Source organism: Octodon degus, unplaced genomic scaffold, assembly GCF_000260255.1.
Source record: "Octodon degus isolate 3935 unplaced genomic scaffold, OctDeg1.0 scaffold00070, whole genome shotgun sequence".
Lineage (NCBI taxonomy): Eukaryota > Metazoa > Chordata > Mammalia > Rodentia > Octodontidae > Octodon > Octodon degus.
Genome location: NW_004524646.1, coordinates 5055782 through 5082461, shown reverse-complemented (window position 1 = coordinate 5082461; position 26680 = coordinate 5055782). Strand labels below are relative to the sequence as shown.

The following is a 26680-nucleotide window of genomic DNA, read 5'->3' as shown; positions in this document are numbered from 1 at the left end:
GAGAGAGAGAGAGAGAGAGAGAGAGAGAGAGAGAGAGAGAGAGAGAAAGAGAGAGAGATACATTTTTAAACTAGGCTGGTTCCTGTTTTTAACAGGCAGACCCTGTTATTAGAGGCTAGATGATAAGAGAAATCAGATGAACTGCAGTATAATCAAAGTAAAACATGAGAAGTAATATGCTGCCAAAATAAAATGTCACATATTAAAGCCAGAGGCATGAACTATGAGACCTAGATAGATTTATCCTTTGTGTGGTTTTACTGAGAATTGATAAACTGGTTATCAGAAAGAGAATGTGACTTACCAAAGTGAGTTAGTAAGAAAACCAAGAGTAGAACCTCCATGTTTCTACTTTGATACCAATTTATTTTGCTCTTGTTATTAAAACTAACACTAATGGCAAAAGCTAATATTTTCCAAATAGATACTATGCTTACAGGAAGTGTATTAAAACAGTACCATCATGTGTAATCGTATTCAATCCATACAAGAACCTTTTTATGGTTCCATATTACAGATAGAGAAGCTGAAAGTTAGAAAGGTAAAGTAACTTTTTAAGAGTCACATAGCTATTAAGCAGAACAAATTCAGGTCTGACTTATAATAAAGGCCATGTTTTTTAACTAATTCTGTGTGTGTGTGTGTGTGTGTGTGTGTGTGTGTGTATGTGTGTGTGTGTTCACACTGGTTTCCAAGTAGAAGAGTTCTATATTTTAATACCTATAAACAAAGACAAACTGTTCGGGATCTGATAAACAGTAGGGCTGTACTGCCTGTGGCATGTCTTGACTTATAAAACCACTGTTTGTCTTCTAGACAATCCTCTATTGTCTTGCCTGGTATAGTATGTCCTAATCTTGCTTAGGGCCTGGAGTATGGGAGGCATTCATTAGATAATTGATAAATAAATGTGATGGCTGTGTGAATTCTTTAATTTCAGCCAGTTAAAAAGAGAGGGAATGCTAAGCACAAGGATTAAAGAAATGGATGCTTCATCCATTCCAACTTTCATTTTGTTAACAGTCTCTGTTTCACTCACATTTTAAAAAAACAAAACGATTTTATTTTCCTTTAGAATTACATCATTTAGGATTGAAATGGAATTTAAAGGCCACCTTCTCATATATTCTAAAATGTAGCTTTGAAAGAATGCTTCTCCTACTGGAAACTATAGACATTAGAAAAGATAATATAGTTTGGGGATATTTGGATTAAGTGCTTATTTAATACACTAAAAATCAGTAACATAAAAATTCAAAAGATATTCTACAATTAGAAGTTTTTCTGAATTTTTTCTACAAAAGCTTACAGTTGTATCATTTTACTAAGTATGGATGGAAGAGGTTGCTTTGTTTCATGAGCGGTGTATGGTATAATGTCTTTGAAATGTCTTAAATGTTTATATCTGATTTTGTTTCTTTACTCTTTTTCCCAGGGTCTGTGTCTTTGTCTTGATTTTCAGTTTGATACTGTGGTTAAAGACAGACCCACAATATTAAGCAAGCTTTTACTCTTGCATTTTCTTAAGCAAGATATTCCTGCTTTGAGCTGGGAGTTCTTTGTCAATAGATTTGAGACACTTTCTTTGGAAGCTCAGCTGCATTTGGACTGTAACAAAGAATTTCCTTTTCCTACAAGTAAGTAGAACAAAGACTTTGTTGTAAACAGCCATAGTTCCTGTTGTTCTTGTGAGGCAAGCAGAAGACACTTGGCATGTAATTTAATTTCTCATATAAAGGATGACGTCTTTCTTAATTTTATGTACTCAACTCATGAAATTTTTATTAAATATCTTTTACACTAATCCATGGATTTAAGTATATTCTGGTACTCAAAAATCTGAATTTTTTAAATCTCCTTGAAGGCTTATAGCACTAATTTGTGATGGTAGAATCCTTCAGGATTATTCAATCATTATGTTTCTAATGTTTGAGAGCAATTTTGTGAGATATATTTTGCAACTTGCATATCATTGTATGTTTGTTAATCATTTGATTCTATTTCTAAATAGATGGGGAAAAGAATATAAAATTGATAATTTAGTTTTGTGGTCTAAACAGAAAAATGATAGTGTGGTGGGACAATCTTTCTTTAGGTAAGATTCATTATAGTACGAGATGAATAGCTCACACATCCATACAAGATGTCTTTTTATGCTGAAACTGTACATAGATGGATTATTTCAAACTAGCATTGTGATGTAGCCAGGAAAAGAAAATGATAACCTTTTTAATTTCTTTCCAAAAGCTATCACTGCTGTACGAACCAATGTTGCTAACCTCAGTGATGCCGCACTGTGGAAGATCAAGAGGGCTCGCTTTGCAAGGAACCGCCAGAAGAGTGTGCGGTCTTTAAGGGACAGTGTGAAAGGGCCTGCGGAATCCAAGAGGGCACTCTCCCTCCCTGAGACCCTGACCTCCAAAATTCGTTGAGTATCTTCTTCCATTAAATTTGTTTAAGGAGCCGGGGAGATGGCTCAGTAGAATAAGCACATGCCTGCCAAGCACAAGGGCTTGAGTTTAATCCCCGGTTCCACCAAAAATAAAAAATAAAAATTAATTTTTTTTGTTTAATGTCTTTCTGAGGCTGACTTGTCTTGTTAAATTTTCACAGCAAATAACATATTTAGCAAACTGAGCTTGTTCAACAGCTTGGCTTTCAGATTCCCTAGAAAATCATCATGGGGTGTTAAGTATCTAGCAAAGCCTTGATCCAACAATAGATTCTTTTGAAATGTAGAAGTCAGCATATCCACTGAAGCTCCGCATGAAAGTTAGAAGAAGCATTTGCCCCTCAGTCCTAGCATCTGAGTGTTTGTACCAGCCTTGCAAACTAAGTACTTTCTGAAAAATAAGGCCTGTGTGGCTAAGAGGTAGTGCTGAAATTTAGAAGACATTTTTTTTCTTGTATGCTAGAAATAGCAATATAAAGCCCCAGACACACCAATAATGGTTGTCTCTTGAAAATAAAAATCAGGTTGTGAAGTTTGATTTGTATCCAACTTGACCAGATAATTTATAAATAAAACAAGCTTTGTTGGTGATTACTAAGAAAATTTCATATATATTTGTTTTATAAAGGTTTTTCATTTTGTTGTACTTTTCAAGAAAATAAAATTGTCCTTAAAGTATCAAAGGACTAGATAGACTCTAATGTTTTCCAGTGGCAAGAGTGACAAATAATTAAAAATTCATAATTAAACCATGCAAATGAATAAATATATTTAAATATACTATTAACAAAAATCATTAAAGTATTTAATCTTTAAACAATATTTATGAAATTAATAAAATAACATTTAAGGCATTGTTTTTACTCTGTCAGAAACTAAAACATTTGCTTTTTCATTAGTATTTATTAGAAAATAGCCTTATAATCATTTTTAAGTCATAAATATGATTTAACTTATATTTTCTCTATTTTATGGCAAACTATGAGAATGTGGTATTTTGAAATTTGGAAGAGTCAGTGAAAGTTCTTTAAGTAATAATCCAGTTTTTTTGAGAGAGCAGAGATAATCAAGGTGGTCATTTAAGAATAAATGACTATCACACTATAGTAGTGTGAGAATTTAGGAAAAGCTTAGCTCCTAGAAACCAATACCTAGATTCAATAAATTACAATTTTTATGTGAGTTCCCAGGCTTGTTTATAATCTAATTAATCAGTTTGAGATATAAAATTTATTTATCATTAGTTCTTGTTAATTGATTCACATGACAATCTTGAATATTAGGAAGTGAAGTAACATTGAAGGGGTCTTCTTAAGATCCAAATAAAATTACAAAACTTTTGCTGTATAGACATCTTTTATGTGATGTTAATTATAAGTAGGAAAACTAAACTAGCTCCTAGCATCCAATGCAATTAGCACTGAGCATGTTTTCTAGCCTCAAGTTGTCTGTAATGCTTATTTAAATAGAGTTGTTGTTGATTTTTAAGCTGTGAGGTTGACCAGGCAAGAGCAGTCTGCTCCAGCTCTCGGTGGGACACCTGAACAGACGCCAGGTGGGTATTTCTGATGTTGAAGGGCTGTATGCAAGTGTCTGCCATAGGTGGACAAGATAAGAATTTGGTGTCTCTAACTGGACCAGAGTGATATTCTTATGATTTACAAGTTCAAGAAGATCTTATTTCAGTGTTCAAATGTTTGAGCCCCTGACATGGCAATTCTCTTTATCTTATTCTTAAGAGATGACTTTTATCCCATTGACTTTTGGTCCAGTAAGAAGCATCATATTACTTGAGTTTGGACATTTCCCAGAGAGCAAATATGATGATAACTATACATAGCACTTATATTTGTATGTGTATTTACACATAGAAATATTATGTTCATATATATTTGCTATAGACAAAACATATATTTCATTTATATTTTTAAAAATTATACATCTGAACCACTATTATCCACTCATTCCCTTAGCCATTCCTGATTTGCAAATTCTTTGTGCATTTGTTTCTCAGAGAAAAGAGAAATTCCATTGTTCAGAGGAGCATAGGATCACATTCAGCATGACACAGTATGACTTATCATTTGATTTCCATGATATTGCCATTGATCATGAGCATCCTAAGGGTGGAAGAGGCACTGACAAGCACATTATAAGTGAACATTATCTACACAAGTGGTGCCATTATTCATTTGGTACCTACCACCTGTGCATCATGCTATAGAATATTTGGTTTTTAATCTAGATATAGAGATAAACTTTTCAGAATGCTAGTGATCCTCTCAGAAAATTTCAAGAAAGAAGACTTTGGAGAAAGTGTGTATGATGTGGTACAGAAAGATCACTTGAAAGAGAGGAGGGCCGATGAGATAGCTCAGTGGTCTAAAGCACCTGCTTAGGCAAGCTTAGGAAGGCACGGGGATCATGGTTCCATCCCCCAGCACCACATACCATGCCAGCACCACCCTCAGGGTGGGCAAAGCTGGCACAAAAAGAAAGAAAGAAAGAAAGAAAGAAAGAAAGAAAGAAAGAAAGAGAAAAAGAGAGGAAGTCAGGAATAGAAGAAAAGAGAGAGCTCCAGAAGTCATGAAAACAGGTGACATATGGTGGCCAGAAGTGTATTTTCTCTTTTAAAACTGACAAGAAAAAAGGAATAACATTCACTTGGCAGAGTCCTTATATCTTGACTTATGCATAACCATATCTCTACTGGGCTGTGATTAAAAAAATAAAAAATATAAATAAGAAAGTCTAATCTTGAATTTCATCAGAAATGTAAAATCTGTCCAGCAGTTCCTTTTCAATTAATCCTTTTAGAGACTATTCTTATGTAATTTGATAACTTTTCTTAATTTTATCTCAGTTTATCTTTTTCTCTTAAGGCTTTATTGAAATGCTAGTCTTTAATTATCATTATCCATTTTAATCCAACCAAAAGAGTTCCTTATCCATCTCTTTGGGACAACATGTACATGTGTTTCTTGAGCTTAAGAAAAGCCTTCAGGCATCTAAATGATCACATCAAATGGCCAGATGGAAAAAGGACAGATAATAACATTGTTTAAATTAAATATTAATTCAACATTTCTGAGAAGGTAATTTGCCACCCCCATAAGTAAAACTTGCTTAGGTTTGGAGGCAGTTGGCTCCATTCACAAGGCAATTTCAAGCTAGAGTTCCCTTTTTTGCATAGTTACTGGATATCAAATGCTTTAAGTTGGAAGAAAGGCAGACAAGGATAATCATAAGGTAGTGCAACATGGTTTTTAAAATAAGAATTAAGTGGAGGGGGCCTGCCCCTTAGCTCAGTTCTTTAAGTGGCTGCTTCAACAAAGCAGTCAGGCTCAGGTTGCTGTGGTTCGATCCCCACGACTCAAGCCAGCCAAACTTACCCTGAAGACTTTCAGAGAGAGAGAAAAAAAAAAAAAAAAGAATTAAGTGGAAAGCAAAGGACTTTCTACTTACGGAACTTTTATTTGGTTTGGGTAATAACTCCTCAGTGCAGAGGAGCTTTGACTGAGCTGAAATAAAGCAAGTGTTATTCAGTAGACCAGCAAGACTAAAGTTTAGTTGCCTTTTAGGCTAAATGTTTTTGGCTCTGGATACCACAAACGACTCTTTGATCTTATCCTTTAAATTGCAACAACAGCAAATAAAACGTGAAAGAAATATAAAATTCTATTTTTTGTCAAAGATACACTCTTCAAGGTTTGTAAGAAGTTGAATTCCTTTGTGATTTTTATGAGTCAAACCAAAGACCTTTGTACATATAAAAAGTCCATAGAATTCTATCACTGAAACACTAGAGATATGCTAACATTCTCATTTTACAGGAACATTCTACAGTTTTGTACGCAAAATAAGTGTCACAAACTTGGTGACAGAAGTGGGTCTTAAGCCCAGAGTTTCTCAGTGCTCTATTCATAAGTCATGTATAATCAGTGTTTCTAGAGCTCAGCACCTTTTATCATCCTAATTAATGAGATATACAATATTTTGAAGTGTTAACCTGAAACTGTAATTAGATGTTTTTAATGTAATTAGATGTATGTGTTTGCTAATGCTATGAGAGCATTAGCAAAGAATCTAGGGATTCTTTGTCTTTGAATACTTATTCTAGATATTAAAATTTAATATTGAAGATTATCTGAATATAATATAGTGGTTATAGCAGCACAATATTAAACAAACACTATCAATCCTATGAACACATGGTGGTTAGTAATATCTTGCTTTTTATCCCCCAGAATAACTAATTAAGTGATAATAGGTACATAATAATCCTTCATGTATGTATATATATATGCCTCTTTACCTAAAAGAAGTATTTATGCAATAAAGTTTGAATCCGTAACAACTCTGGATATATGTAAAGTATTAATTTTTTACTTCACATACAGACAGGAAAAGTGATATGCTGAGGAATTAAGTAGTTAGGTGACTGGCTGAAGGTTATGTCTGGCCACTTAGAACTAATAGCTACATTCAGAAGTCTTGGCTTTCTTTTTCTGCTAGAACTACCTCTTGATGAATTGGTCTTAGGGTATTTTTTCTCTGTGGAATAGTAGGGTGCCAGTCTGGTTATATAGTTGACCTGGACATTTAGGTCTGCTACAGTGCAGTTCAAGCACATGTGCATCTAAAACAAAAGATCTTCCCCAGATTGGTTAGAGCCTCTGGTTGGTCCAGGGCTCATCCACTCCTCAGAGTACAGCATTTTTCCAGTTCTGTTCTAGCCTGTGAAGAGGCCTGCTGTTCTCTTGGCCCACATGTGTAACCACAAGGGAACATACCCAGTACTAAGTTAGTAACACTGGTACAACTCTCTTGTACTGACCTTTCCTGCCTTCCCATTAGTGTCCCAGCCTGGCATTCCAAATAACTTCCCTTTGGGCTCTGACTTTCCTTTTACAGATAATTAAAAATTTACTAGTGTCCAAACTTACAAAATACCCATTATCATTAACGTTCACAAACATCAAAGAATGCTGTTGTTTTTATGGAATGCTCTTGTTAGAAATTATATATATATATATATATATATATATATAGTTTATTTATTTGTGTGTGTGTGTGTGTGTGTGTGTGTGTGTGTGTGTGTGTGGTCAGCTCAGTCCACCAGGGGGCGGGGCTGGCTGGCATGTGGTGCTGGGGGATTGAACCGCGGTCTCTGTGCTTTGCTAAGCTTGTTCTAAGTAGGTGCTTTAGACCACTGAGCCATCTCACCAGCCCAGAAATTATATTTTTGAAAAATAAGCTTTTCAGCAAATATTTGTTTTTTACCTGCTTTACCTGGTAAAAATACAGTGCATGAAGAATACAGTGATGCTCCAGAACTTTTTGCATTTAAACACTTCATGCATTTAAATACAGTGCATGAAGAATACAGTGATGCTCCAGAACTTTTTGCATTCTCAACTTGTTTATGGTTAAGTAAGATAAATTATGAACACCAGTTAATTCTAGAGTGCATGTAATGTTACTTAGGATGGTTGCTGTCAAACGCAGTGGGAGGAGAGTTGTCCAGCTGGGGTAATCAGTGAAAGTCTTGTGGACAGGTGGCTTTTTAACCTAGCCTGGGTTGATGGATAAAGTATAAGTGCATAGTGATAAGATGTAGAATAGGAGGGGCCAAAGGTACAGATGAGCAAGGGGGATATGAAGTTAGCTTCTGGCATCAGCTTTCCAGTAGTCCTTTTCCTCTCTCTTGCCCTCCCTAAGTCCCAGTTTCTCTCCTATTCCTCTTCCTCCTTCACCTCCTCCTCCTCTTCTTCCTCTTCCTCTTCCTTTCCCCACCCAACTGTCTTCTTTATTCTTCTTGGCGCGCGTGTGTGTGTGTGTGTGTGTGTGTGTGTGACTAGGGATTGAACCCAGTGTCTTTGCGTACAGCTACATCCCCAGCCCTTTTTGTTTTTATTTTTTATTTTGAGTGGAGCTTTAAGGTCATGAGATATTGAGATCAATGAGGCAATATAACTGGAACTCTGCAAAATGTATGGTATTTGAACATTGGTTGTTTTGGACCAAATGCAAACTGCTGGATGGAATCCTTGCTTCCTTCATCTATTTTTTTACTTGTTGCTTTGACAGAGGAGTCAGAGAGTCAACTTATACAGAACAATGTTCCCTGCTTCCCTAGTTATTTCCTTGCTTTTTTGGCACTACACTAACTTTTATATAGGAGACAGGATTGAGAATTTTAATTGAATTCATTGTGCTTCAACACTTAACAAAGAATAAATGTCTATTATGTACCAGACATAGTTCCATATGCTTTGAGGGATAAGAAGATGGGTAAGACACAACATATGCCTTCAAGGAGTGGATGTTTGGTAAATGAATAAATATAATATTCTGCCTTGCTTAGTAGTTCTTTGCTACGTGAACGTTAGGAGATGATAAAGGAAATTCTCTATTCTTTCTCTCTCCCATCTTCCCTTTTTTATTTTTGGAAAGTAAAAGAACTCAGGGATCATATCCAATTAATGAGGGGAGGGTGGACATATGTATTAAGAATGGCTTCTGGAGTCCAGACCTACATAATATGTGAGGGAAGAGGTGGAGCACTGCCCTCAAGAGAAAAAGCACTGTGGGGCAAAGACACAAAGGTGGATCTGTTCTGAGACCCATAAGAGCCCAGTTTATAGGAATGGGAGCATTGTGGGTAGAGTAACAGCAGACAAGCTTAGAAACGCAGATCCTGACCCTGCCTGGTTTCGTATAACATTGTTTCTACTTTGGAATTACAATCAATCATTCAATTCTATGTGGAAGTCATGGTGGACTCAGTTCACACTAGAGTTACGGTAGGGAGAACGCTACCTCTGTGATTATAAGGATGCCTATGTTTTCTTATAGAAATAATAAAATCAAATCTCTAAACATATTAAGTTGCTGTAGTTAAGACAGATAAAGGAACTGCATAGACAAATTCAAAACTAATAAATTTTTAAATTGTCATATCAGAGAAAATATTGTAGGTCTTTAGATTTAAAATGGAAATTCATACCTTTTATATATAATAGTAACATCTTTACCAATACATACTCTAACTTGTCTGTAGCTCATTTTTCTCAGGGAACTATTAAGGTGACTCTTTTGTGTACAGAGTACTAGTCATAGCCTACTCTATTTTAAAGATGAAAAAATGTAGACTGCAGTGCCCAAATGGGAGGAGTAAACACTTTCCATTGGAATTAGTTTTTTTTTTAACTATGTTTCATTAATTCATTCTTTTTTCAGTTCATTTAATTTTTGTTTGTTTGGTTTTTGTGGTACCAGGGATTGAACTCAGGACCTTGCACTTACCAGACAAACACCTATCTACTGAGCTCTCTCCCTGGCCCAATGGTTTGTTAAAGATCAGTCACTATTCACTATTTAGGGAAAGCAAATAGGAGCAGCAGATGTCACCCCCAAAAGACTGAAGATCAACAAAGATGAATCCTTAGTGAAATGAGGGCATGAATGAAATAACAATTATTAGGAAAATATGATTTCCTGGGAAAATGTAGGGGCATTTTAAAAACTTTTAAAAATGTCCATTTGCAATGGGAATAAGAGTTTTTGGAATGCTTAAGCTGGAATCTGACAGTTTATTTTCTAGACTTGGGATAGAAAAAAAAGGAGGCAAAACCCTACTTGGAGCTCCCTTTCTTCCATCCTGAGATCCTTAGATTATTAGGGCTATAGATCAAAGCTACAACTCCCTTTCACGTATTCCCCATTTTTTAAAAAACTTTGTGATTTTGGAGTCTAGTCACTTTAGACTTGGAATTGTGTCTTGATGCTATGTTGTAATAGCCATTACCTACTACTATAATAGCATTGACCTTGCAGGGAACCTAGATTCTCACACTCATCACACTCTTGGCCCAAACTTGCTCAAAGTACCAATGTTCCTCTAGTTGTAAAGTAATACTGTAGAGAGGAAAAAAATCAAAATAGATATTTTTCAATGTAGAAAAGAAAGTTCTTTAAATTTCTTAATTTTGTTTTACAAATATACAAGTATTGCTTTTAGCTAAATTCTATAGTAATATGTTTAATATAATTATAATATAAAATCATGCTTCCTATTTCCAGCTTCTTAGTGTTCCACATAAATTTATTTCTTTTCTGATGCATATCTCATAAGTAATATTAACAATTTATTTATTACTTTCTGCACATTAACCACTATAATAAATTGTTAGGTTTCATTTGAATGATTTTTCGTAGAAAAATTCCTTAAAATATATTGTACATATTCATTCTTTCATGAATAGCCTTGATGAGACAGAAATTGTCAAGTCACATTGACAAGCATCAAATGATTTCCCTGCATCAGAAGCATTTAGACTAAGTTGATTCTGCTACCTCTTCAGCCATTGTCACCTATCCCTTCTCAGCTTATTGTTTTTGAACAGACCAACATTCTGATCATCTAGGGATACCAGATAACCAAACTTGTTACCTTATATGCAGGTCTTAACTAGTAATCTCTGAATTTCACATTGCCTTCATACAACCATCTCAGAGAAAATTGTTTGGGCTTCCAGCAACTAATTTCTGTAGTCCATGGAAATATTTCTCATATCTTTCTTATTTTGTTAATGTCCTGGAAGATTGATATTTTCCCAGATTAACTGAGGAGTCAGTTGATATAAGCTGCTACCTACCTGTGTTGCACTGTTTGCACAATAACTATAATTGATGTAATCAGGGCTTGGCATATAATAATTTTAATTAAAGTTTGTCGTCATTTAGTGTAAGTTTTTCTTTTAGCATGAGAGATGAGAATACTGATGTGCTAACTTTCTAGAACCTCAGTTTAGAAAGTCAAATGTTGCTTATCACAGTACGTGCATAGATTTGAGTAATCCCCAAAGCATAAATATAAAAGAGCAAATGTCAATCTTCCTTCATCCAAAGGCCTAAACCAACTCTTGTCATGGGGCAAAGTAACAATATCTGGTAAAATGTCTTGCTTTGAAAAGTGATAGAGAAGGTCAATGCCAGGTACAGTTACTTAATAGCCAAGGGCTAAGGTATTCTTTGCATGTGGACTTTCAGCTCACCTTCATGTGATATTTTTCTGTTAATAGAAGTTCATGTTTCTCTTTCTGTCTGTTTCCCCTTCCTCCTTGTATGTTCCTCATTACATACTGCAGAAGTTTTAATTTGCTATTTATAATTTTGATTATCTCATTCAAAGAGTACATGCCTGTATGTCAAGATTTAGAATTTTGTAAATAATAGATTAATATAAGTGAATTGATATAGCATAAAAATATTCTGATCAATATTTTTGTACTCAATGGATTCCAGACTACTATTTTTGTGGTTATTTTTACATGTTTATTTAACATAGAAAGCAAACTTCTCTTTATCACTGAATATAAAACTTTGTCAAATTTAAAAAATTGCTAACTGTAGTTTAACAGCGGTGGGAGGACAACACTGCCTTATCACTGCATGTTTTTTTTTTTCTTGTCTTTCATTCTTGAATAATGTGGTTGGTAATGAATGTGATAATTTCTGCCTCTGGACTGATGCTTTGCTTTAGAGGCCATTTGGTGTCTTGAGGTTCTTTTCTAGAAAAGAAACTTTAAATCTATAGTAGAAGCAGAGACAATGGTGCTTTAACAATGTCACGTGATATTTTAGTATAGACTTGTGTATTGTGGTGCTGCCCACCTATAGCCTTTCTTGTATTGGCAGGACAACAATCTCCTGAGAATGACAACACCATCAAGGACCTGCTCCCAGAAGATGCTGGGATTGACCACCAGACAGTTCACCAGCTAATCACAGTACTAATGAAGTTCATGGCCAAGGACGAGAGCAGCGCAGAGTCAGACATCAGCAGTGCAAAGGCCTTCAACACTGTCAAGCGGCACCTGTATGTCTTGCTAGGCTATGACCAGCAAGAAGGTTGCTTCATGATTGCACCTCAAAAAATGCGCCTGTCAACTTGTTTTAATGCATTTATTGCAGGAATTGCCCAAGTAAGTGTATTAAGAGCTTTCAGAAGTCACAATTTTAGGTTTTGGGTATAAGCAAGGTATAAATTTCCATTTAGAAACTAACACTGATTGGTTATAAATAAAAGTTTGTTTAAATTGGTTGATGTTTGGCAGGAGTATGTGAAGGGGAATATAGAGATAATTAGGAATCAGTCACTAGGTTTCATGGGATGCTTTTGCAAAACATATGTAACACAGAATTTATCTTATCTTTTTTTTATTTTAGGGAAGGGTCTACAGGCTGTTCTGGGTCTCACTACTAGATTGGACTCATAGTGATCCACCTGTTTACAGCCTCCCAAGAGCTAGGATTATAGGCACACCACCACGCCCAGTCTCAGTTGCCATCTTAGTATGCCCCGGGGCCAGGCTGGCATAGCAGGTCTGGGGATTGAACCCCTAACCCCTGTGCCTGCTTGCTGGCTCTTTAATCCACTGAGCTATTTGAAATTTATCATTTTAGCCATGTTTCCACTTATGATTTGGTGGCATTGAGCACATTTGCTTTGTTATGCAACCACTATTCCTCTCTGGACTTTATCACCCCAAAAATTCTGTACCCATTAAATGATAAAGGAGTGGAAGTTTTTGTGTTTTTTTAAACAAGTTCCTTTCCTTTTAGACTTCAAGTGAAGAGTTGTGTTAATCATTGTTGGTTTTTCTGTGTTTGTTTCTACTTCAAACTGCTGCATCATTTCCTGCACCATATCAATTCCCCCAGTGATGGACACCCAAATTTTTTCCACCTTCTTACTACTAGAAATAGTAATGAACATCCTGTATATGCACCTATTGCATATACATCCTGTATATGCACCTATGTATATCCACCATTGTGAGAATTCTTTTGGGATATGAATCCAGAAACAGAATTGCAGGGTGATGGGCTGTATTTATGACTCGTCAACTTAGGGTTACACTTCTCACTGTCCAGGGTGACTGCACCAGTCTTCAAAGGGGTAGGACCTGGGGCTAAAAAGATGTTAAAATAGACTCCAATTTTTCAACTCTTATTAGTTCTTTTTTGGGGGGGTAGCTTCTTGTCTCTATTATTTATTTACTTATTTTAAAGAGAATACAAATTAGATTTAAAATTAAAAAATTGCAAGTGATACAGAATTTCACTTAACAGAGTAATATGAATTTCACAGTATTTGTTGTAATACAGAGTATTGTCTTCAAACCAGTTATTCATATTACCAGATATGTGCATGTAAAATTGGAAGAAGAAAAAAAAGAAATGTATAAGAAATTAAGAAGAGAAAAAGTACAAACAATTGTAGAAAGGAGATGAAACAAATTAAGCATTAACTGTTCCTTTCCATAGACCAGCAGAAATGCACAGTACATTTGTCCAAACCATTCTGCTTACATACATGGATAAATCTCTTTCCCCCAATCCATCTCCTGTCCTCTCAGCTCAGTAACTATTTCCTTTTCAATAAGTTCATTCTCTTTTCCTAGTATATACTGTACCCTTCAGATTCCACTTTTCTCTTTTAGGTTCTCACACTAAGGAGACAATACGATGTTTGCACATGTGGGTCTGATTTATTTTACTTCCATTTATTGAAAAAAGACTCAAATTTATCCTGTTTCATAGCTGAATAATGCTTCATTGTGTAAAAATACCACATCTTCTTTATCTATTCTTCAGTTGATGAGTATCTGGGTTGTTTCCAGGATATAGCTATGATGAATTGCACTGCTATAAACATGGATGCACATCTATCACTGTGGTATTAGGTTTTCATTTCTTCAGGAAGGGAATGGCTGCTTAAATGGAATCTTCAATCCTAGCTCTTTAAGGAATCTCCACCCTAATTTCCATAGTGTTGTACCAATCTGCACTCCCACCAACAGCGCAGAAGGGTTCCTTTTCCCCTCACAACCTCTCCAGTATTTGTTATGGGCTGACTTCTTTATATTAGCCATTCTTTCTGGGATGAGGTGTAATCTCAATGTTGTTTAATTCTTATTTCTCAAATGACCAATGATGTCGAACATTTTTTCATATATTTGCTTGCCATTTACATTTCTTCCTCTGAGAAGTACAAATTCATCTCAGAAGCCTATTTGGATTGTGTCCTTGAATTTGGGGATCTAATTTTTAAAAATTCTTTATATGTTTTAGATAGAAGGCCTTTGTCAGAGGGATCATTGTCTGTAATTTTTTTGCATTTATGGTTCTTCTTTTTATTCTGTTGGAGATTTGCTTAGAAGTGCAGAAAATTTTTCAAAAAGATGAGGTTCCAGTTGTTGATTCTTTGAAGTATTTCCTGTGCAGTTTGATTTTTGCTCATGAAATCTTTATCTACCCCTATGTCTAAGATTTCTATCTCCATTTTCCTGCAGAGGATTTAGTGTTTCTGTTTTAATATTTAAATCTTTGATCTATTTTAACTGTGGCTTTCTGCATGGTGACAGGCATGAGTCTAAATTTAGCCTTCGGCATGTAGAAAGCCAGTTTTTTCAGCACCATTTATTAAAGAGACTATCTTTCTTCCTGTCTTAGTTACTTTTTACTGGTTGCTGGAACAAGTACCTGACACTCAAAATGAAGGAAGGAAAGGTTTATTTAGCTCACAGTTAATGGAGGGTTCAGTCCATATTCTGCTGGCTGCAAGGCAAACAACAGCAGTTCATGAGGCAGAAAACAATGAAGAGCAGAGGAGGAGCAGCAGCTGCAGCGGCATCCATCAAGCCTCTCTCTTCCTTCTGCACTGACTGCCACTGCGAAAACCAGCGCAGTGAAGATCAGAGCTCCTCCAAAGTGGCGTGGCTGCTGAGATCAAGCTCCTCCTAAGACTAAGACTTCTCCATGGAAGCAGGGTGGGGCAGCAGGAAGTCAGGCAGGGTGGCTTCCTGCCTTTCTCAATTCCTGGGCCTTGCCCACCTGCAGAGCTAGGCCCCCATGCTGCCTGGGAGCTGATTCAGCCAAGTTGATACAATGTATCAACTAACACACTTCCATTGAGCTTATTTGGCCCCTTTACAAAGATAAGGTGGCTGAGTGTGTTTACATTTGTGTGTGCATCTTCTAATCTGGTCCACTGATCCCCAGGTCTGTCTTTATGCCAGGACCATGCTGATTTTACCACAGTAGCTTTACAGTGTAATTTCAGATCAGGGATTGTGACACCTCCTTTCCTTTCCTTTGTTTCCCAGGATCACTTTTGATACTCTGGGTCTCTTCTGGTTACAAATGAATTTGAGGAAAGTTTTCTCTAGCTCTGTGCAGTATACTAATAGTATTTTAGTCAGAATTGCATTGAATCTGTATACCAATTTTGGGAGTATGGCCATTTTTGCAATGTTGGTTCTTCCTATCCAGGACCATGGAATATTTTTCCATGTTCTCAAATCCTCTTCAATCTCTTTTCTCAGAGTACCTTAATTTTCACTGTATAAATCTTTTATGTCCTTTGTGAGATTGATTCCTGAGTATTTCATTGTTTTGGATGTTATTGTGAAAGGCATGGTTTCCCTACTTTCTCTTTCAATGTATTCAGTGTTTGTGTATAAAAATGCTACTGATTTTTTTAGGTATTGACTTTGTATCCTGCTACATTGCTGGATTTGTTGATTAAATCCACAAGACTCTTGGTGGAGTTTTGGGGGTCTTCTATGTAAAGTGTCATGTCATCTACAAATAATGTTAATTTTACTTCTTCTATTCCAATCCTTAATCCTTTTATTTCTCTCCTCTGTCTAATTGTTTTGGCTAATGTTTCCAGCACTGTATTGAATAGAAGTGGAGATAGTGTACATCCTTGTCTTGATACTGATTTTATAAAGTGAAGGTCTTCAGGGTTTTTTTTTTTTTTGCCCATTTAGCACGGTGTTGGCTGTTGATTTCTCATAGATGGCTTTTTATCAGATTGAGATATAGACCATCTATTTTGATTCTCTGTAGGATTTGTATCATGAATGAGTGTTGAACTTTATCAGAAGTTTTTTCTGCATCTATTGAGATGATCATGTGGTTTTTGGTTTTGGCTCTGTTGATGTGATGTATTACATTTATGGATTTGCATATGTTGAACCATCCCTGCATTGCTGGAATGAATCTCACTTGGTCGTAATGTATAATCTTCTTTATGAATGGCTGCATTCTGTTTGCTGGTATTTTATTGAGGATTTTTGCATGTATATTCGTTAGAGAGATTGGCCTGTAGTTCTATTTTTTTAGTTGGATCTTTCTCTGGTTTTGGAATCAGAGTAGTATTTGTCTCCAGGAATGAGTTTGGGAGAATTGCTTCCCTTTCAATTTTGTTGAAGAGTTTGAGAAAAGTTGGCATTAAATCTTATCTAAATTTCTTGTAGAATTCTGCTGTGTATCCGTCAGGACCTTGGCTTTGCTTTGTTGGGAGGTTCTTTTCTATTATATTTTCAATTTCATTTCTCTTTATTGAGTTATTCAGAGTTTGTGTATCTTCTTGACTCAGCTCTGGCATTTCATATGTATCCATTTCCTCTGTGTTTTCCATCCTGTGAGAGTAACGATTTTGGAAGTATGTATTGATGATCTTCTGAATTTCTGTAAGGTCTGTAGTAATTTCACACTTTTCATTCCTTATTGCATGAATTTGGTTTTTTTTCTGTCCTGTTTTTGATTAGGTTGGCTAGGGGTTTATCAATTTTATTTACTCTTTCAAAGAACCAACTCTTTGATGCATTTATTCTTTGTATTATTTTCTTTGTCTCCAATGCATTAATTTCTGCTCTAATCTTTTTTATATCCTGTCTTGTCTAGGCTGTGGATTTGACTTGCAGTTCTTTTTCTAGGAGCTCGAGGTGCAGCATAAAATCATTTATTTGGGCTTGTTCTGTTTTCCTAATGTGCAACTTTACCACTCTAAATTTTTCTTTTAAGACAGCTTTCATTGCAATCCACCAGTTTTGGGAAGTTGTATCTCCATTTTTGTTTGATTGTAAATAGTTTTAATTTCTTCTTTAGTTTCATCTGTGACCTACTAGTTGTTCAGGAGGTTGCTATTTAATTTTCAGGTGTTTATGTAGTTTCTTCTGTCAATAATTTACTGTTTTGTTGCTCTGTGATCAGATAGTATGCATGGGAGAATTTCATTTCCTTTGCATTTACTTAGGAGTGCTCTGTGTGCTAGTATGCGGTCTATTTTGGAGAATGTCCCGTGTGCAGCTGAGAAGAATGTGTATTCTGTTGTTGCTGGGTGAAACACTTTGTAATGGTCTACCAAGTTAATTACTTCAGAAGTTTGGTTTAGTTCTGTAATTGGTTTGCTGATTTTTTGCCTTGTTGATCTATCTCTTTGTGACAGTGGCATGTTAAATTCCCCCATTATTATTGTATCATTGCTCATTTGAATTTTTTTTTTTTTTTAGTATAATTGGTACAGGGTCTCAGTACACAGCTTAGACTTGTAGTGTTCATCCTGTTTTCAGCCTTCCTAGTGCAGGGATTACAGGCATGTTCTACCACACTCAGTCTTGGTGGATGACTTGGCTCTGCTCAGATCACCTGGGGGCAGGGCCAGCATAACATGTGGTGCCTGGGATCCATTCCTGGTCCGTGTACCTTCCTAAGCAGGCACTTAGTCTGCTGAACTATCTCATTGGCTCTCATTTGATTTTTTTGTGTCTATTAAATTTATCTTATGTAGGATGGTACATTGGGTACCTATATTTTTATGATTGTTCTCTTCCTCTTGCAGTTTTCCCTTAACAAGTATGTAGTGACCTTCTTTATGTCTTCGGATGATTTTTGGGTTGAAGTTCATATTGTCAGCAACCAGGATAGCTACTCCTGCTTTTTTCTGATTTCTTATGGCATTGAGGATCGTTTTCCATCTTCGACCTTCAGTCTGTGAATTTCCTTTTGGTTAAATGTGTTTCTTGTGCACAGATTCTTATTGGATTTTGTTTCTTAATCCACTCTGCTAGTCTATTTCTCTTGATTGTTGAATTGAGGTTGTTTTCATTGATGGTCTAACATATGTATTGGCTTATGTTTGTCATGTTATTTTCCTGCTGTAGGTTCCATACTTTTTCCCTCTTTTTAATTACTTGCTGCATTCATTAGTTCCTTTTTGTTGTTTCTGAAGCTGTGATCACTTTTGTCTCTTTCTAGGATATCTGTCAGTATGCTTTGTAGAGCTGATTTGGGAATCATGAATTTCTTCAATTGTTTGTCATGGAAGGATCTTATTTCACCACTGAATTTGATAGTTAGTTTGTAAGGTATATCAATCTGGGTTGGAAGTTATTTTCTTTTAGGACCTGAAGTACTTCACTCCAAGCTCTTCTTGATTTGATGGTTTGTGTTAAGAAATCTGCTGTGATTCCGCTGGGTTTTCCGTTGTAGATGATCTGTTTCTTCTCTCTAGCCACTTTTAATATTCTATTCTTTTGCTGAATTTTTGAGATGTTGATCATTACGTGTCTAGGCATAGATTTATTCTGATTCTGGCTGTGTGGAGGTATATATGCCTTGCTTAACTGCATATCAGTTTCTATTCTCATGTTTGGAAAATTTTCTGCTCATAGTTCTGCAAATGATTTTTTATGTCATTTGTGCTGTATCTGGCTGCTTCATTGACACCTATTATAAAGCATGTTCTTCTTGTTTGCTCACCTGTAACAGATTTATTAGAGACAACATATTGCAGAGCACCTTAATTAATGTCTGTGTCATGTTAGGGATTGAATAGATGGTAATTGTTGCTATTACTCTGCTCAAACAGATTGTAATATAATGAAAACAAATAAGCAAAGTGGGAGTAATATGTATGTAGTTAGTCTCTTACTGATACTGATAACTGAATAGCTCACCATTGATACACAGCTATCTGTGATGAAGAGAGATTATGCCATTTTAGATAACAAATGCTTCTTTCTACCCTCCTTCTCTTTCTTTTTCCATCCCACCTCTAAATCTACATTGTGCATGCTTAGATTAGTAATATAAGCAATAATACCAAAACTCCAGAAAACCCAAGACAAAGATAACTTACCAACATTTTGGTGATTATTTCTCCTTGCATATTTATAGTTGTATATATCCACAATTGTGTGTATGTACATTATTCTGTAATAATGGAATCATTATGCATACTGATAAATATATCTTAAAGCTTAGTACTTATTGTGAGGTTCAAATAATATAAACAAATATGTATCACCTTCTGTTTAATAACTAAATAGCATTCTGTCAATGTACCAACCATATTTTATATAATTTATTCCATATTATTGTACATGGAGATTAATTCCAATTACAGACAACAAAGTCACGCAGAGTTATCTCTACATGTATATCTTAGAGTGCTCATTTGATTATTTCCTTAGGGTACATTTAATTCCTATAGAAAAAGATAGGCTCTTTAAAGAAAAAAAGAACTCTGAATACATGCTAAGTCTCTATCCTGAAAGATTATACTAATTTCTGGCTAGCATTGTCTACTAATGCCCATTCTTGATAAGATTGCTAGTTTAAGTTTTACTCCAGTAAGCCTAGTTTAATTGTAGTTAATAGTTTAATAGTCATATTTATCTCTTTTCTATTTTTAGTCAATAATGAAGTAAAGAGATACAAATTTTCAATTTACAAGTTTTTATTTCTTATGAGATAGTACTTTTCCCCTTTTATGTGTACTGGCTATCGTTACCACTAATATTTTGTGAGATCTGTGTGATTTTGCTATGATGCTTCGAAGTTTTCCTTTGACTTATGAGGATTCTTTATAGTTTTCTTTCAGTTACTAATATTTTTTCTATTTCAGGTTATGGACTATAACATTAACTTGGGAAAACACCTTCTTCCCTTGGTAGTTCAGGTGCTCAAATACTGTTCTTGTCCTCAACTCCGGCATTATTTCCAACAGCCACCTCGTTGTTCCCTCTGGTCCCTAAAACCTCATATCAGGCAGATGTGGTTGAAGGCCTTGCTTGTCATCCTTTACAAGGTGAGTACTGCAGTACCTGTTTTTGGATGGAGCATCCTCTTAAAGAGTATAGCTATAGGAATCCACCTAAGAGATATAAGTTGAGAATTTGGTAGAATAAAAAAATTGCCTTTTAGAAGAATCATCATGTTGATATAATTAGTATTAAGAAGCAAGGACCATTGAAATGAAAGTAGAACTGAGAGACTATGTCAATACATGCTCTCAAAACATTTTTTAAATTAGTGAGTTGTAAGGAATTGATCAGTAACCTCTAATTATACTCAGATTCTCATATTTTACTATGTTAGAAAACAAGATATTTGAAATTATATATTCAATGTCTATACCAGATAATGCTCTTGAAGGCAGTTATAACTGTAAACTGGCCTGTGTGATTGTTAGTGGTTTGTTGCAAGAGAAAGAGAATATGATCCCTGGTAAAATAAAGCTTTGATCAGAATCTGTGCTTTTACTGTCCTGTAAATTTCTTTTTATCCCCAAGAGATACAAAGAAATCTGATACAATCAATTAGAAGGGCTTATTCTTTAAAATAACCATTTTTATTTTTCTCCCTCTATTTTGTTGAGCAGTATCCATACAGAGACTGTGATATCAGCAAGATCCTGCTGCACCTGATTCATATAACAGTCAATACACTCAATGCACAGTACCATAGCTGCAAGCCTCATGCCACAACAGGCCCTCTGTACAGTGACAACAGTAATATAAGCAGATACAGCGAAAAAGAAAAAGGTACTGTCCATATCAAAATTCTATCCCCTGCTTAGCCTATGTACATAATATGTTTATGGACAGTTCTTTCTTAGGAAATAAAGGAGTGTTCCCAAATATCATTATGGAAAAAAATCACTATATTTTGTATCTCCCAATTTTTCCATGAATGTTGCAATTTTAACTTTTTAATAGAGCACTCCAAAGGAATAACTGATATGCTTCTAAAATCCATAATAAACAATGTTATGTAAAGTGTTTTCAGCCATTTGATTAAAGAACATTTAAACTTTTCCTTACATGTTGGAAACATCTTGCTTTTGGACTGTGATGTAAATCTTGGTTGGTAATCAGAGAGGTCATAATTTGAGAATCTGTAGTTTACCCCTGTACTTTGTACCCCTAAATTTGAATGGAATCTAAGTATGCTAAAATGCTCTTTTCCTAGCCTCATTAGCAAAGGAAATGTAACAGTTCTAGTGCATAAGTTTGAATTATTTCCAATATTGACACTTTTTCTATTGATAATTTTTCTTCAAAGGAGACAGTAGAATGAAACTTTAATTACAGTAGAATTACAGCCTGGGTATTTTCAGGTGAGAGATAAAGAACCAAGGTTCATATCTGTAGTGAATGTCACATATAGTGTGACTATACACATTAAAGGTAACATCATCTGTTCCAATCCTGGAAGAAAGCCAAATGTCTGATGATCATTTATAGTATTAATGTAGCCCAAGTTCACAGGAAATGTCTTAATAGAGGAAATTGGAGTCAGTGTTACACTGTTTGTCTATTGCTGCAAGAGCCAAGAATGTAGATTGACTATAGAGGAAAATTCAGAGAACTAGCTTCTTTAAGTTCTGGGACCATTCAGATCCTTTCTGAAGACTATCTTGTCTATTCCTTAGGCTATATAGTCTTTGGGTAATTGGGTAGGAGTAGGTTCTATTAAATTGTGGGTGTTCTTAATGTGTGCTTGGTGTGTGGGCTGATCCCAGATGAACCTTTCTGCATAGAAGATGCCATCTTGTTGTTTTCCTATCTCTGTCATTCAGCATATTTTGAAAATTATTCCATAGTTATGTAATGGAATCCTCAATAGCTATTTGCTCAAAGGCTGTATATGTCAAAGACATTTTTTTAAAAATGATAAAAAGAAATAAAATAGATCATTTTGGTGCATTTCTTCAGAAACATGGGAATTTGATGAGCATTCTCATCTTTGTGGAAGTTCACTGGGAGCTTTGTATCCATTTTGGTCAATAAATTTTTTTATTTAAAAAGATCATTATGGTTATTTCATCTAACATTTACTGCTTTAGGTTTTATTTGCTTGTAGAATTTTGTGCATAAGGATAGGATATATGCTTAAAACTTAACACTTATATTCCTTCCTCTGTATTCAAGAAATCTTAAATAATCATAATCCCACCTGAGCCTCATCTTGTCATGTATAGATATAAACATAGGCCAAATATAATCTTAGTGATATTCAACTCAAATAATAGGTTAATTCCATTTATTGTGGTACTAAAATGCATGCTAATATCCTTTTCTTTTGCTGCTTTGTACATGGTATTGGCCTTTCCAAAGGATGAAAGAAGAAAATTGGTTAAGTGTATTTTGTGAGTTGCAACATAACAATTCTTTGCTCACTAATGTGTATTTAGATTTATTTTCATTTTAAAGTGACCAAATGGGGATAGAAGAAAGGACAAAGATACAAGTTCAGTAGGCACTCTAAGTGAGCCATTTGTTTATGGAGCCTTAAGATGGTATAAAAGTCAAACATTCCTTTTAGGATTCATGAGACCCGTAACAGTTACACATGGTAAACACCTCAGAGAAGAGTCTTACTTTAATAGGAAGAAATGGTTTTTTTGTTTGTTTGTTTTCCTTTTCCTTTGTTTACTCTTTCAGTCCATAATCATTTGTGGAGCTTTTGAGATGACAAGTGGCTTTTCTAAGCTTTTTCTGTGTGTTGTGTGTGTTTCATTACCAAATGTAGAGTACAGTATTTTGCATTCACAAAGTATAAGGTGCATGTACTGTTAGGCTGTGTCTATGCCAGTTCCCATATCCCAGGAAGGCATACACTTTTTGGAAAGGAAAAGATTCACTTGTCTTGTTTAACTTCCCTTTGCAAAGTTAGCCTGAAAATCTGCTGAGGACAGGCAAGTTCAAAGATTGTCACAAACTGCTGGACAAAGTAGCATCTAGGCATCATTTGATTATAAGTGCACTGGAAAAGTTTCCTCAGGAAAGCTCTATTGGAATATTGAGATGCCTGTCAAAAGTGCTGCCAATTGTCACATAAAATGATGGGCAATCTTACAATAGGTTGCTTTGTTCAACTATGGATATCTTGAAGCCTGGGTGAAATATAAACCCATCACTAGATTTGAAGAAACCATCTCAGACTATCCCAGAATGCTTTCACTGAAATGCTTGTATAGACACAGCCTAAGAGAGAATAACCTCTTAAGTGTAATTTTGACTTTCTCTCCCCAATTAGAAGAAGATAGTGTTTTTGATGAATCTGATATTCATGATACACCTACTGGACCCTGCAATAAAGAGTCTCAAACTTTTTTTGCAAGATTGAAAAGGATAGGCGGCAGCAAAATGGTGAAATATCAGCCGGTTGAGATGAATGTTCAGAGAAGTATGAATTTTTTCTCTTAGTAATTTTATGCAGAAATGTTGTACTCTACCGTTTGTTTGGGGTGAAATCTTAATTTTATTATGTTACTACTTATTTTGATATTATTGATTTTATATATATGTATGCACAAACAGTATATATATACACATTTATATATATACGTGAGTTAACAGATACATCATTAATGTCATGATTGTCTTCAAGGGCCATTGCTTGATTTGATTTGTTGCAAAATGTTTGCTTCTCTTCCACACAATATGAATACAGTTTCGTAGATCTGCCTCAGCCAAAAAAATGATCCCCTCTTCTATGCACAAATGAATAGAGCTGAGGAATTATCCCAAAACTTGATTTTGGAAATCAAATCTTAAAATACCATTGTGATTACTTTCAATCCAAACTTTTCCAGTTTCTGAAATTAAAATGAGCCTTACAAGAATTTGGCCAGAAAATCAGTTTTCCAATCTGGTGGAGCTGGGATTGTGATTATGATTTATGCCAATAGTGTGCCCAAATATGAGGGGAAAGATGGTAAAATCTCCAAGTAAAATAGTACTAGCTTTTTCTGTTTTAATCAGGTGAAATAGAACTGGCTGAATATAGAGAAACGGGTGCATTACAAGACAGCATTCTCCACTGTGTGAGAGAAGAAAGCATTCAGAAAAAAAAGCTGCGCTCTTTAAAACAAAAATCTCTTGATATAGGGAATGCAGACTCCCTCTTGTTTACATTAGATGAGCATCGTAGAAAGTCTTGCATAGATCGGTGTGACATAGATAAGCCTCCTGCCCAAGCCGCTTACATCACACAAAGACAAAATGACCACGGACGTTCTAGACAGAATTCTGCTACAAGGCCTGACACCATTGAAATACCTGAGAACCCAGCCATGGAAGGTTTTCAAGAAACCAGAAGGCCTGTAATACCAGAAGTTAGGTTAAATTGTATGGAGACATTTGAGGTGAAAGTTGACTCTCCAGTGAAGGTTGCTCCGAAAGAGGATCTAGATCTGATAGATTTGTCCTCAGATTCAACATCGGGCCCTGAAAAACACTCCATACTCTCAACCTCAGACAGCGACTCTCTTATATTTGAACCTCTTCCACCTCTCAGAATCGTGGAAAGTGATGAAGAGGAGATGATGAACCAGGGAAATGATGGCCCCTCTGGTAACAATGCTGCCTCCTCCCCCTCCACACCGAGCCATCCCTCTGTCCTCAGCCTAAGCACAACTCCTCTTGTGCAAGTAAGTGTGGAGGACTGTTCCAAAGACTGCTCCTCTAAGGACTCAGGAAATAATCAATCAGCAGATAACAAAGACTCTGCGCTCATGTCCCTGGAAGATCCTACAGATTCAGAAGATTTGTCAAAGCCAGAGGGACTGCGAGAATTCTCCTCAGGCAGCCCACTAACACTTAAGCAAAAGCGAGACCTCCTTCAGAAATCCTTTGCTCTCCCTGAGATGTCAATGGATGATAATCCTGACTCTGGTACGGAGGAAGAGAAGCCTATGCAGGTGCCAACTTCAGGGGCAAAAACTGTACTACTCAAAGTTCCTGAAGATGCTGAGAATCCAACAGAAAGCGAGAAGCCTGATACCAGTGTTGAATCTGATACAGAACAGAATACTGAAAAGAAGGTGGAGGAGGATGGAGTTGAAGAATCAGAATTTAAGATTCAGATTGTTCCCAGGCAGAGGAAACAGAGAAAGATTGCTGTCAGTGCTATCCAGAGAGAGTACCTTGACATCTCCTTCAACATTCTAGACAAATTGGGAGAACAGAAAGATCCAGGTAAGCTCATCTCTTTTCTTTTTCCCAGCCTTACCTTCAAGTTTGTGCATCTTACTTGGTAGAGTTTTGACAAAGAATATGCATCAAAATCAAAATCTTATAATGTCAGGGTGTGACATTATAATTGCTTCATAATCACTCTGAATCCCTCCTACTTACCTAGAATGTGGTGGATTCAGATGTGGTTCTACGGGCTCCATAAACGTTTCTATATTTGTTGTTTCCAGACTCCATAGTTAATTCTTGACTAAACTTGGCAGTAAGGGACAGTGGTTAATTTATATCAGGATATTTCAAACATAATTTTAGCCTTTCTCAGACAGAAGCCATAAATTTGAACTCTTTTGCTTCCCCACCTCCCCCTACCCCTGCTCTATTATATCATAATAGAGCCAAAGGAGAAACAAATATGAAGAGAAACAAATATAAAATAAAGCAAAGATACTTGAAATGATTAAGAACTATCTATTCATTTAGAACCTGCAATTGACTGTATATACTAAGCAAATATCAGGAACCAGAAACTACCAGTTACCATCTAAACACTAATCCACAGACACCATTTGATGATGAGACTGGCAGAGCACATGGATTTCCTGACCCAAGCCTCACTTCTTGTGTTTTCCTGGAAACTTTGTTTTGTAAGGAATAACTTTAAAAAGTAGTGAGCTAATAGTATACGTCATCCTAAAGTATAATCTTCTATAATATTGCAATACTGTTTGACACTTATTTCACTACATGAACTAGAGAATACGAGAAATGGCAAAAACCTTACAGACCTGTTTCCTAGCACCCTCTTTTTTATTTTTATTTTTATTTTTTATTTTTTTTATAAAAGAGGATTCTGAGGCTTAAAGGAGATAATGAAGGTTTTGTCCTATGTCAAACTGCCAGGACTGTCCTCCCCATTCCAGTCCTACTTTATTTACTGCTTCACCTTGAAGGAACTTGTGTGAAAATGTGCTTGGGCTCTTTTAATTTGTCCCAGGCTAAGATGTTTGGTAAATATCTACTGACTGAACAGCAATGTCTTTGGAGAAGATGATGCTCTGGCCAGAGAGAGGGACAAAAGGTCCTGTACATAACAAGAAAATAAAGT

The 26680-nt window shown here is 35.7% G+C and overlaps 1 protein-coding gene across 3 annotated transcripts in view; it reads left to right on the top strand.

Annotated features, from left to right (window-relative positions):
* Unc79 (unc-79 homolog, NALCN channel complex subunit) overlaps window positions 1-26680 on the top strand; it is a 226234-nt gene that overhangs the window by 110071 nt on the left and 89483 nt on the right. For 2 of the 3 annotated variants that reach the window (XM_023719685.1, XM_023719683.1), the window contains exons 22-27: window positions 1436-1637; window positions 2248-2427; window positions 12155-12441; window positions 20220-20402; window positions 20976-21138; window positions 24364-25578. In XM_023719685.1, the coding sequence (XP_023575453.1) occupies window positions 1436-1637; window positions 2248-2427; window positions 12155-12441; window positions 20220-20402; window positions 20976-21138; window positions 24364-25578 (2230 nt within the window). Of the gene's footprint in view, window positions 1-1435; window positions 1638-2247; window positions 2428-12154; window positions 12442-20219; window positions 20403-20975; window positions 21139-23635; window positions 23786-24363; window positions 25579-26680 lie in introns of all 3 variants that reach the window. The other variant, XM_023719684.1, reaches the window with a different exon arrangement.